Here is a 13,764-nt window from a genome sequence, read left to right as displayed (position 1 = left end):
CGGCACGGTATAACTTAGGAGCATAACGCAGTCCGGAACTTTGAGCCCCAATCTGTTTGGTGTTCTTCGTTATCACGAAAAGCTTAGCTTGGAGCAACCGGGCGCGTCTACAGGTTGCGGATAGTGTAATGATCCATACTGCTGTTGCGGACAATCAGCGGTATCGATTCTCAGTGAGAGGCCGAATGGCACCAGCTCTTGCTTAAATACTGAGTGCCTATGATGCTCGATACGACAAGGCGAGTTATTGGCGCCTTTAAATAACCAATGGCCATCATGTTCCCGCGGCGATCGGTCGTATAGAGCGGAACGGGCTTGCTTGCCTAAAAGAGCTTGACAAGGATACCCACCTCCACATGCAAACGTGGCTACAACAACACTCGCAACTCAGGCAAAAACTCAGCAGCTCCTTAACTATTGAGGAGTCGACGAATGCTTCTCCTTGAGATTTGTCGAAGGAGAAGGTGTGTGCCGTACCCAGTTTCACAAGACCGTGGTACCGACACCAGTCGAAGTAAGGAAAAATAAGGTGATGGTAAACCTTAGCTGCGAAAAAAGCGAAATCATCGTCTATTTTAGCTTGATGAAACTTTTTTGAGGCAATTGGGCAGAACTACTACTACTTCAATTGGACAGAAGAACAGATCTATGCAAAGAAAAACACAAAATAAAGTGTGACAGAAAATGAAGTGTGACAAAATTCACTTCAATAATTCATTTAATATCGAGTGGTTAAACACTTCAGGCCACCATACCTCAGAGTTGAGCATGTCCGTCTTTAACGCTAAACGCGTGGGTTCAAATTCCGGCGAGAAAAAAATCAGAAGAAAATTCTTTTAACGATCGTCATCCAATCCTATTGCTGGCAATATTTGTGAGCCTTGAAGAAGCTCCAGCGAAGAAGTCTAAAAAAGGCAAAGACCGTAGTATACGAAAAAGGGAAAAATCAAGTGGATAAAGACATCTCGAAGCTAGGTTAAGGAATAGGTGAAGTGGCGCAGAGGCCACCACGAGGCGCTTCAAGTCGGAGTCAAGTGGAACAAATGTTCTCTCTTAGCCAATTAAAATAAGTAATATTCAGATGGGGCAACCGTAGCGCAGAAGTTAGCAGGTTTGCCTTTGGCGCTTAACGCCTGGGCTCAAATCCCGGCGAGATCATCAGAAAATAATATTTTTAGCGGTAGTTACCCCCTCTTAGTGCTGGCAACATTTGGGAGGTACTTTGCCATGCAAAAACTTCTTCCCACAGAGGTGTTACCCTGCGACACGCCGTTTGGACTCGGCTCTTAGAAGGAAGAACTTTTTATTGAGCTTATAGTTGAATCGGACAACACTCATTGCTTAATAGAATGATCATGGGCAAGATTTGCAATTTGTTAAACACTTCAGGTAGCAAATTTCCTATTGGGATGAAGGCAATAAAAAAATTCGCTGAAATCATACGCAACACGAACTGGACAAAAGGCTGAGTCACTGCAACTAAAGTCTCGCAACCAGAGTAGCTACTGTGGATGCCGATGACTCTATAGGAAAGTTAAAAAAAAACACATAAACTTCAGAAAAATGCATGAAATCTTTATTTGAAGCGATAGTATGGTCCCTATAATTTAATGTTGGATATCATCTCACGATAGCTCCCATATAAACCGATCTCCCAATTTGACTTCTTGAGCCCCTGGATGCCGCAATTTCTGTCCGATTGGGCTGTAATTTTGCATGTGATGTTCTGTTAATTTATTTATTTCTTGAGCTCCTGTGAGACGCAATTTTTGTCCGATATGGCTGAAAATTTGCTGTTATGTTCTGTTACGACTTCCAACAACTGTGCCTAATACGGTACAAATCAGTCTATAACCTGATACAGCTCCCATGTAAACCGGACTCTCGATCATCCATGTTCGATTACTAGAAGCTTTAATTTTTGCTGGTTTGACAGAAGTTTTGTATATAGAATAAAATTGTGCCCTTCAGCTAAACTTATTTTGTATAATTTTTTAGCAGAATCCAGGTAGTGGATTCCAGAGATTTGACCTGGCCGAACTTAGAACGCTTTTACATGTTGATGATAAAAATTTGCATTTTTTTCATTAGACCAAAAGTTTATAAGGCAGCCCTCGTTGTAGGATAATTATACCCTGCACCACTACTGTGGTACAGGGTATTATAACTTAGTGCATTTGTTTGTAACACCCAGCAGGAAGAGAGATAGACCCATTGATAAGTATACCGATCGACTTAGAATCACTTTGTGATGCGATTTAGCTATGGCCGTCTGTTTGTCTGTCCGTCCGTTAATTTGTGTACAAAATTTTGTACAGGCATGTTTTCCGGCCTAGAGACGAAGCCTATTAAAAATGGAAAAAATCGGTTCAGATTTGGATATAGCTCCCATATATATTTTCATCCGATTTGCAGCAATATTGCAATAAAATGGTCTTTTGTAAACCGATTCTCTCGAAATTCGGCAGGAAGAATTTTCTTATGACTCTGGACACTACTGGGGTATTTCATATAAATCGGTTCAGATTTAGATATAGCTCTTATATATATATATCGCCCGATTTTCACTTCTAGAGCCACTGCAAGCGCATTTATTGACCAACCTTCCTAAAAATTCGTACAACGATTTCCTCAACGATTTCCACATTATCTTTAAAGTTTGCTCGAAATCGGTTCAGATTTAGATATACCTCCCACATATATGTTCGTCCGATTTGCAGTAATATTGCAATAAAATTGTCGTTTGTTAACCGATTCTCTCGAAGCAGGAGGGATGTTCTCTTGACTCTCGACATTACTGGTGAGTTTCAGGGAAATCGGCCCAAATTTAGATATAGCTCTCATATATATAAATAGATTTTAACTTCTAGAGTCACATCAGTTCGTCCGATTTTGAGATATATTACAAGAAAGTGCTCATTTTTTAACCGATTCTCTAGAAATTTTGTTCTTAGGATTTTTTTATAACTCTCGAAATTACTGGTGAATTTCAAAGAAATCAGCACAGATTTAGATATAGCTGCCATATATGTATACCGTTTACCGGCCGATTTTCACTCCAAGAGCCACTGCAAGCGCATTTATTGTCCAATCTTGCCAAAATTTTTCTTAGCGCTTTCCTCGACGACTACCACAATATCGTACAGTTTGGTCAAAATCGGTTCAGATTTAGATATAGCTTCCATATATATGTTCGGCAGATTTAGGGTAATTTACAATAACGTTGTCATTTGTCAAGCGTAGTTATTACAGTTTGAACATATTTGCTCGCCGAGTTTCATCAAAGTTGGTTCAGAATTGGATATAGCTCCCACATTGTACTTATAGGGTAGGTTTGGGGTATTATACAGTCGGCTCCGCCCGACTTTTGTCCTTCCTTACTTTTATTTTAAAGTATGTGTAATTTTTTTTTTCAAAAATTAAGTGAATTGCTAAAATAATCGTTACTAATTCTATATAAAGCTAACCTAATTACAATGCGACTTTAAAAACATCCCTAAATTTAAATGTTTAAGGAATTTTGTTATATCGCATTGCGTTTTATTCTTTGAATATCCTTTTATTAACATATTCCCCTTACTAATTAAATTAATGTCATAAAATATTCCATTAAAACGTATATATTATCAATAGCTTATTGATTTTCAATATTTTCTTGCTATATTTTAAACTCTTTTCCTTTTGACGCATTTCAGATGATGAAGGCATCGCAGAATCTGGTATGTAAAACAACCAGATAGCACAAATATACTTACAACCAATGCCTCTTCCAATGCTTAAGCTACTCCTGCTCCACCTACACACATATAAAGTCCTTACCCAATGCCAGCTGTGTCTGTCCCTCACTTTGTTAAGGATATTATATCATATTAAAAAAAAAATAAATAAATCTATATATATACATATGATTATATATACAAAAAAACACACACACACCCATACTTGACAAGTTCTGATATTAGATATACATAATATTTAAATATATATGTATGTATATAGAAAACAAATACATATATGTTTGACATAAAAAAAGAGACAAGCCACATAAACAAAAATGTAAACCCAACATGAAAACAATTAAAATTGTTTTTAATGTTATTTAAAAAAGTTTAAAAAAAAGAGAAAAGCAAAACATCAACAATTTTACTATTGAGAACTCGAAATATAACAAAATATACATATAAATACGGAAGATAAAAATTAAAGAAAAAACAAAACTGTAATAAAACTCATCGTATTTAAGGAATCTCTCGCCAATAAGAACAAATTAAAAACAAAAACAAACAAAACAAGAAAAACAATTATAAGCCCTGTATTTTTTAGATAACAAATAAAACAATGACACTTAATTAAACTATTTTACATTAAATGTATACAACAAAAAGAAAAAAAATATATTATTAAAACCTATATATATATATATATATATATATCTTAAATATATTTAAATGAATGAGAGGTAATTTAATTCATAAGTTTAAAACAAAAAATGAAATCATACATATTGTAGACTTTAACTAATACAAAAACAAAACAAACAAAACTAGGGAAGGTGGAAGAAACTCGAAAAAGGAATAGTTAGAACAAATGTATTATAGAACTGATAAATTTATTAACATTTTGAAAAAATATTGAGTTTTTAACTTTGATTTTTGTTAAGATCATATTTTTACATTTTGAAAAAACATTAAGTTGTTAATTTTGATAGCCTATTAGGAGGATGCTTTCTTATTTTGTCCAGAATTTTTCAAAATTAAAATTTAAAACATTTTTAAGAGTTTTATTTTGATGTCTTTTAAAAAAAAAAATTATGCTTTTATGCAATTGACTTAACCACTAATTTGGTAATCATTTCTTCTACCAAAATTTTATTGTTTTTATTTTATCAAAAAGCTAATTTTTTTAAATAAGTAAATTGTTACAATTTTTTTATATAATTGCAATTTTTTCTGAAAAGAACAATAGCTTTCTGTTTTCCTAATTTTTTTAAAGTTCTTAATTTAAATATGTATACCCTACACCACTACGGGGGCACAGGGTATTATAACTTATTGCAATTGTTTGTAACACCCAGAAGGAAGAGAGATAGACCCATTTTAAGTATAACGATCGACTTAGAATCACTTTCTGATTCGATTTAGCTATTTCCGTCTGTGTGTCTGTCTCTCTGTCTGTCCGTCTATCCATGTTTATTTGTGTACAAAGTACAGGTCGCAGTTTTCATCCGATCGTCTTAAAATTTGTTAGAGGAATGTTTTTCAGCCTAGAAACAAAGCCTATTGAAATTGGAAAAAATCGGTTCAGATTTTAATATAGCTCCCATATATATGTTCGTCCGATATGCAGTAATTTTGCAATGAAATGGTCTATTGTTAACCGATTCTCTCGAAATTCGGCAGGAAGGATTTTCTAATGACTCTTGACATTACTGGTGAATTTCATAGAAATCGGTTCAGATTTAGATATAGCTCTCATATACATATATCGCCCAATTTTCACCCCTAGAGCCACGGCAAGCGCATTTATTGACCAAAATTCCCAAAACTTCGTACAACAATATCATCGACGACTTCCATAATGTCTATAGAGTTTGCTCGAAATTTGTTCAGATTTGAATATAGCTCCCGTATATATGTTCGTCCGATTTGTAGTAATATTCCAATAAAATGGTCTTCTGTTAATCGATTATCTCGATATTTGGCAGGAAGGATTTTCTTATGACTCGACATTTTATGGAAATCGGTTCAGATTTAGAAATAGCTCTCATATATATATATCGACCGATTTTAACTTCTAGAGTCACGATTTCCTCGACGACTGCCACAGTATCTGAAGCGTTTGCTTGAAATCGGTTCATATGTAGGTATAGCTTCCATATATATGTTCCTCCGATTTTGAGAAATATTGTAAGAAAGTGCTCGTTTTTTAACTGATTCTCTTTGGTACAGGCATGTTTTTCGACCTAGAGACGAAGCCTATTGAAGTTGGAAAAAAATTGGTTCAGATTTGGATATAGCTCCCATATATATTTTCGTCCGATTCGGTAATATTGCAATAAAATGGGCTTTTGTTAACCGATTCTCTCGAAATTTGGCGGTAATTTTTCTAATGACTCTCGATTTTACTGGTGAGTTTCATCGCCCCAGGTATAGATATAGCTGTCATATATGTATATCGCCAGATTTTCACTCCAAGAGCCACTGCAAGCGCATTGTTTGACCAATCTTGGCAAAATTTTGCATAACGCTTTCCTCGACGACTATCACATTATCTGATGAGTTTGTTCGAAATTGGTTCAAAATGAGATGTGGCTCTCATATATATGTTCGTCAGATTTTGGGTAATTTGCAATAATGTTGTCATTTGTCAATCGTAGTTATTACAGTTGGAATATATTTGCTCGCCGAGTTCCATCAGAATTGGATATAGCTCCTATATTGTACTTATAGGGTAGGTGGTGGGTATTATACAGTCGGCACCGCCCGACTTTTGCCCTTCCTTACTAGTTTTCTTTTAACCTTTTTTTAATTAAAATTGTAAAAAGATAATTTTTTTCTAATTTAAAAAACGAATTTTCGTGAAATGTTAGCGAAACTAAAGCACGCTGAGGCAATCACCCTTATTCCGGTTGGATATGTTGTAGTTGAATTTCGAAATTTTTACAAAATGTTATTATGGTTGTCGAAGACGAAAATACTCTTACAGTTTTGATATCACGTAAGGCGAATACGACTGTCTAATTAGTCGAAAACGATCGAAATACAAGTTAGTTGCAGTCTAATGTACATCATGTCTGTTTATCGAATAAGTATGGAGCTTTCTTTAGTGGTCACCGTAGCGCAGAGGTTAGCATGTGCGCCTATGACGCTGAACGCCTGGTTTCAAAGTCAAAAAATTAACACTTTTGAGTCAATATTTCGAAATTCTTCATCAGCGAGTAAAATTTATGAGTTTTTACCCTAAAAACGCCCCGTTTTTTGACAAAAAGTGGGTATTTCGAAGATCTCAAATATGATCTGAATTCAGTTTTCGTTAAGGAATTATATTCGCCAGGTCTTTTTGTGAAAATCGAAAAAAAGATTTTTCAACAATTTTTCGGGCAAGGCTATGTCAACATCCCAAAAAAGTTAACTCATCTTATCGATGAGACAATTCTTCTTCAGCGCGCAAAAATTGCGAGTCTTTGCACTGAAAACGCCGCGTTTTTAAACCAAGAATGGGAATATCGAAGATATGAAATATGATTTAATTATCAGTTTTTGATGAGGAATTATATTCGCCACAATATTTTGCGAAAATCGAAAAAAAGATTTTTCGACTATTTTTCGGGCAAGGCTATAAGTCATTGAAATGTTCGAAAATCAGCAAAATTTCGAAATTTTCAACATCCCAAAAAAGTTAACTCATCTTATCGACGATGAGACAATTCTTCTTCAGCTCGCAAAAACTGCGAGTCTTTGCACTGAAAACGCCGCGTTTTTAGACCAAGAATGGGAATATCGAAGATATGAAATATGATTTAATTTTCAGTTTTTGATGAGGAATTATATTCGGCACAATAATTTGCGAAAATCGAAAAAAAGATTTTTCGACTATTTTTCGGGCAAGCCTATAAGTCAATTTTCGGAATTCAACAAAATTTCAAAATTTTCGAAATCTCAATAAAGTTAACCCACCTTAATGACACAATATTTCGGAATTCTTCACCAGCACATCAAAGTTGAGTGTCTTTAAACTGAAAACACCGCGTTTTCAACAAAATGTTGTAACTTCGAGAATATGAAATATGCGCGGAATTCAGTTTAGGAAAAAGGATTATGTTCCTCATTTATTCACTAAAAAACATTTAAATTGTTTAAACTAATTAAGTTATTGATTTTTTGTGGTTTAAATTAATTTTTTTAATTGAGCCTATTAGAAAGTGATTGAACTATTTAAAAATTTCAATAATATCATTATTTTCTTTTATCTATAACTTTTTGGACATGGGATCACATATTTAATTGAAAAATTTAGATTCAATCAAAAAAAATGAAGCAAGGTTTTTATAAGAATTTCTTTTTGTGTATGGTGAGAGCAAAAATTCTCAGAAGTGTCAGAGAGTCTCGATAAGTCCTTGATTTGAGTAGCTCGTAGTTTTTAAACTCGCAGCATAACTCTACAAGTTGATCAAGGTTTAAGAGCCGTGGTAACTTGTTCCTTGGTCACCCGCATTCAAAACTATACAATTTCAACTCGTATCTAAAAATAGCTACAATTGTAATATCCCTTAAGTGTTTTATTTTAAATTGTATTTCCTATACAATTTCAGGCAAAGAATTTCGAAACCTAAAACGCTTAAAACATTTATTTCCAAAAAAAACCAATTTAGAGAAAACTTGTAATAAAAATGATGTATAGGACACAAGTCTAGCCATTACAAACAATATAATGATTTAGAATTTTCGCGAATTCCCAAATCCTTTGTTTCAAATAACCTATTTTTTAATCATTATAAAAAAAATTACATTAACTATTCCCCATACGAGTATATTCTTCCTTCCCTGGTCTTGGGAAGGCAACTATCTACACTTTTTTTAGATGCAATTTGTTTTATATATATAGACGACCTACAAAAAAGAAAATCAGCTAACTCTATGGGTATATTTTTTTATTTTATTTGCCAAGAAAACAAAAAAACAACTTTCTGTATTATTTTGATTTGTTTATACATTACTATACTCTTTTTCTTTCCAAACCAACATAAAATTGTGAATGATTTGATTTGTCTGTAAATTGTAGTCAATATAGAAGGAAAGATAACGCTAACAGTAAACGATTTGAAATGCAATATTTTAATTTGATAAGTGTAATTGTTAATATGTTTAACTGATCTTTTTGAAGGCAATGTTATTTTATTTAAATTTCTCTTATTATTTGTTTTATACATATGTGAAAAATTATTAACTTTTGTTTTCTATTTCCTTTTTTTTTATTATTTTCTTCGTCCAAACTACAACAAAAACAAGCAAATGTAAATTTTTATTATCTATTTTATTGTTTTTAATTAATAAAAATTAAAAAAAAACATCACACATCTATAAAAATAAAAATCATTTATTTGTTTTTGTGACTAGACAATATTCTATCATGATTTTCATAAATTCGGAAAGGCATCCACATATTACCATGATCAAATATAACACCCACTTTGCAAAATTCCGAAATATTCCAAATCCTAAAAAAATTAACACATCTTAACAACAAGGAGACAATATTTGGAAATTCTTCAACAGTGTGTAAAAATTATGAAACTTTACCCTAAAAACGCCGCGTTTTTGGGCCAAAAGTGGGAATTTCGAAGATCTGAAATATGATCTGCATTCAGTTTTCGATAAGGAATTATATTCGCCAGGTCTTTTTGCGAAAATCGAAAAAAAGATTTTTTGACCATTTTTCGGACAAGGCTATAAGTCATTGAAATTTTCGAAAATCAGCAAAATTTCGAAATTTTCAAAATCTTAAAAAAATTAACTCATCTTAACGGCGGTGAGTCAATATTTCGAAATTCTTCATCAGCGAGTAAAAATTATGAGTCCTTACCCTAAAAACGCCGCGTTTTTGGGCCAAAAGTGGGAATTTCGAAGATCTGAAATATGATCTGCATTCAGTTTTCGATAAGGAATTATATTCGCCAGGTCTTTTTGCGAAAATCGAAAAAAAAATTTTTTGACAATTTTTCGGACAAGGCTATAAGTCATTGACATTTTCGAAAATCAGCAAAATTTCGAAATTTTCAAAATCTAAGAAAAATTAACAGATCTTAACGATGTTCAATCAACATTTCGAAATTCTTTATCAGGAAGTAAAAATTATGAGTCCTTACCCTAAAAACGCCGCGTTTTTGGGCCAAAAGTGGGAATTTCGAAGATCTGAAATATGATCTGCATTCAGTTTTCGATAAGGAATTATATTCGCCAGGTCTTTTTGCGAAAATCGACAAAAAGATTTTTTCACCATTTTTCGGACAAGGCTATAAGTCATTGACATTTTCGAAAATCAGCAAAATTTCGAAATTTTCAAAATCTAAGAAAAATTAACAGATCTTAACGATGTTCAATCAACATTTCGAAATTCTTTATCAGGAAGTAAAAATTATGAGTCCTTACCCTAAAAACGCCGCGTTTTTGGGCCAAAAGTGGGAATTTCGAAGATCTGAAATATGATCTGCATTCAGTTTTCGATAAGGAATTATATTCGCCAGGTCTTTTTGCGAAAATCGAAAAAAAGATTTTTTCACCATTTTTCGGACAAGGCTATAAGTCATTGAAATTTTCGAAAATCAGCAAAATTTCGAAATTTTCAAAATCTTAAAAAAATTAACACATCTTAACGGTGTTCAATCAACATTTCGAAATTCTTTATCAGAGAGTAAAAATTATAAGTCCTTGCCCTAAAAACGCCGCGTTTTAAGGCCAAAAGTGGGAATTTCGAAGATCTAAAATGTGATCTGCATTCAGTTTTCGATAAGGAATTATATTCGCCAGGTCTTTTTGCGAAAATCGAAAAAAAGATTTTTTCACCATTTTTCGGACAAGGCTATAAGTCATTGAAATTTTCGAAAATCAGCAAAATTTCGAAATTTTCAAAATCTTAAAAAAATTAACACATCTTAACGGTTTTCAATCAACATTTCGAAATTCTTCATCAGCGAGTAAAAATTATGAGTCCTTACCCTAAAAACGCCGCGTTTTTGGGCCAAAAGTGGGAATTTCGAAGATCTGAAATATGATCTGCATTCAGTTTTCGATAAGGAATTATATTCGCCAGGTCTTTTTGCGAAAATCGAAAAAAGATTTTTTCACCATTTTTCGGACAAGGCTATAAGTCATTGAAATTTTCGAAAATCAGCAAAATTTCGAAATTTTCAAAATCTTAAAAAAATTAACACATCTTAACGGTGTTCAATCAACATTTCGAAATTCTTTATCAGAGAGTAAAAATTACGAGTCCTTACCCTAAAAACGCCGCGTTTTTGAGCCAAAAGTGGGAATTTCGAAGATCTGAAATATGATCTGCATTCAGTTTTCGATAAGGAATTATATTCGCCAGGTCTTTTTGCGAAAATCGAAAAAAAGATTTTTTCACCATTTTTCGGACAAGGCTATAAGTCATTGAAATTTTCGAAAATCAGCAAAATTTCGAAATTTTCAAAATCTTAAAAAAATTAACACATCTTAACGGTGTTCAATCAACATTTCGAAATTCTTTATCAGAGAGTAAAAATTATGAGTCCTTACCCTAAAAACGCCGCGTTTTTGGGCCAAAAGTGGGAATTTCGAAGATCTGAAATATGATCTGCATTCAGTTTTCGATAAGGAATTATATTCGCCAGGTCTTTTTGCGAAAATCGAAAAAAAGATTTTTTCACCATTTTTCGGACAAGGCTATAAGTCATTGACATTTTCGAAAATCAGCAAAATTTCGAAATTTTCAAAATCTAAGAAAAATTAACAGATCTTAACGATGTTCAATCAACATTTCGAAATTCTTTATCAGGAAGTAAAAATTATGAGTCCTTACCCTAAAAACGCCGCGTTTTTGGGCCAAAAGTGGGAATTTCGAAGATCTAAAATGTGATCTGCATTCAGTTTTCGATAAGGAATTATATTCGCCAGGTCTTTTTGCGAAAATCGAAAAAAAGATTTTTTCACCATTTTTCGGACAAGGCTATAAGTCATTGACATTTTCGAAAATCAGCAAAATTTCGAAATTTTCAAAATCTTAAAAAAATTAACACATCTTAACGGTGTTCAATTAACATTTCGAAATTCTTTATCAGAGAGTAAAAATTACGAGTCCTTACCTTAAAAACGCCGCGTTTTTGGGCCAAAAGTGGGAATTTCGAAGATCTAAAATATGATCCGCATTCAGTTTTCGATAACGAATTATATTCGCCAGGTCTTTTTGCGAAAATCGAAAAAAAGATTTTTTCACCATTTTTCGGACAAGGCTATAAGTCATTGACATTTTCGAAAATCAGCAAAATTTCGAAATTTTCAAAATCTTAAAAAAATTAACACATCTTAACGGTGTTCAATTAACATTTCGAAATTCTTTATCAGAGAGTAAAAATTACGAGTCCTTACCTTAAAAACGCCGCGTTTTTGGGCCAAAAGTGGGAATTTCGAAGATCTAAAATATGATCTGCATTCAGTTTTCGATAACGAATTATATTCGCCAGGTCTTTTTGCGAAAATCGAAAAAAAGATTTTTTCACCATTTTTCGGACAAGGCTATAAGTCATTGAAATTTTCGAAAATCAGCAAAATTTCGAAATTTTCCAAATCTTAAAAAAATTAACACATCTTAACGATTTCGAATCAACATTTCGAAATTCTTTATCAGAGAGTAAAAATTATGAGTCCTTACCCTAAAAAAGCCGCGTTTTTGGGCCAAAAGAGGGAATTTCGAAGATCTGAAATATGATCTGCATTCAGTTTTCGATAAGGAATTATATTCGCCAGGTCTTTTTGCGAAAATCGAAAAAAAGATTTTTTCACCATTTTTCGGACAAGGCTATAAGTCATTGAAATTTTCGAAAATCAGCAAAATTTCGAAATTTTCAAAATCTTAAAAAAATTAACTCATCTTAACGGCGGTGAGTCAATATTTCGAAATTCTTCATCAGCGAGTAAAAATTATGAGTCCTTACCCTAAAAACGCCGCGTTTTTGGGCCAAAAGTGGGAATTTCGAAGATCTGAAATATGATCTGCATTCAGTTTTCGATAAGGAATTATATTCGCCAGGTCTTTTTGCGAAAATCGAAAAAAAAATTTTTTGACAATTTTTCGGACAAGGCTATAAGTCATTGACATTTTCGAAAATCAGCAAAATTTCGAAATTTTCAAAATCTAAGAAAAATTAACAGATCTTAACGATGTTCAATCAACATTTCGAAATTCTTTATCAGGAAGTAAAAATTATGAGTCCTTACCCTAAAAACGCCGCGTTTTTGGGCCAAAAGTGGGAATTTCGAAGATCTGAAATATGATCTGCATTCAGTTTTCGATAAGGAATTATATTCGCCAGGTCTTTTTGCGAAAATCGACAAAAAGATTTTTTCACCATTTTTCGGACAAGGCTATAAGTCATTGACATTTTCGAAAATCAGCAAAATTTCGAAATTTTCAAAATCTAAGAAAAATTAACAGATCTTAACGATGTTCAATCAACATTTCGAAATTCTTTATCAGGAAGTAAAAATTATGAGTCCTTACCCTAAAAACGCCGCGTTTTTGGGCCAAAAGTGGGAATTTCGAAGATCTGAAATATGATCTGCATTCAGTTTTCGATAAGGAATTATATTCGCCAGGTCTTTTTGCGAAAATCGAAAAAAAGATTTTTTCACCATTTTTCGGACAAGGCTATAAGTCATTGAAATTTTCGAAAATCAGCAAAATTTCGAAATTTTCAAAATCTTAAAAAAATTAACACATCTTAACGGTGTTCAATCAACATTTCGAAATTCTTTATCAGAGAGTAAAAATTATAAGTCCTTGCCCTAAAAACGCCGCGTTTTAAGGCCAAAAGTGGGAATTTCGAAGATCTAAAATGTGATCTGCATTCAGTTTTCGATAAGGAATTATATTCGCCAGGTCTTTTTGCGAAAATCGAAAAAAAGATTTTTTCACCATTTTTCGGACAAGGCTATAAGTCATTGAAATTTTCGAAAATCAGCAAAATTTCGAAATTTTCAAAATCTTAAAAAAATTAACACATCT

The 13,764-nt window shown here is 32.9% G+C and overlaps 1 protein-coding gene across 1 annotated transcript in view; it reads left to right on the top strand.

Annotated features, from left to right (window-relative positions):
• The window catches only part of LOC106091912 (tyrosine-protein phosphatase 10D), a 457,577-nt gene extending 448,574 nt beyond the window's left edge, over positions 1 to 9,003 (top strand). The window contains exon 12 of the mRNA XM_059368144.1: positions 3,696 to 9,003. Coding sequence (XP_059224127.1) covers positions 3,696 to 3,727 — 32 coding nt within the window. The 3' untranslated portion in view covers positions 3,728 to 9,003. The remainder of the gene's footprint in view (positions 1 to 3,695) is intronic.
• Positions 9,004 to 13,764: the final 4,761 nt, after the last annotated feature.

Source organism: Stomoxys calcitrans, chromosome 4, assembly GCF_963082655.1.
Source record: "Stomoxys calcitrans chromosome 4, idStoCalc2.1, whole genome shotgun sequence".
Lineage (NCBI taxonomy): Eukaryota > Metazoa > Arthropoda > Insecta > Diptera > Muscidae > Stomoxys > Stomoxys calcitrans.
Note: the sequence above shows the minus strand (reverse complement) of the source record. Positions and strands in the feature narration are given on the sequence as shown.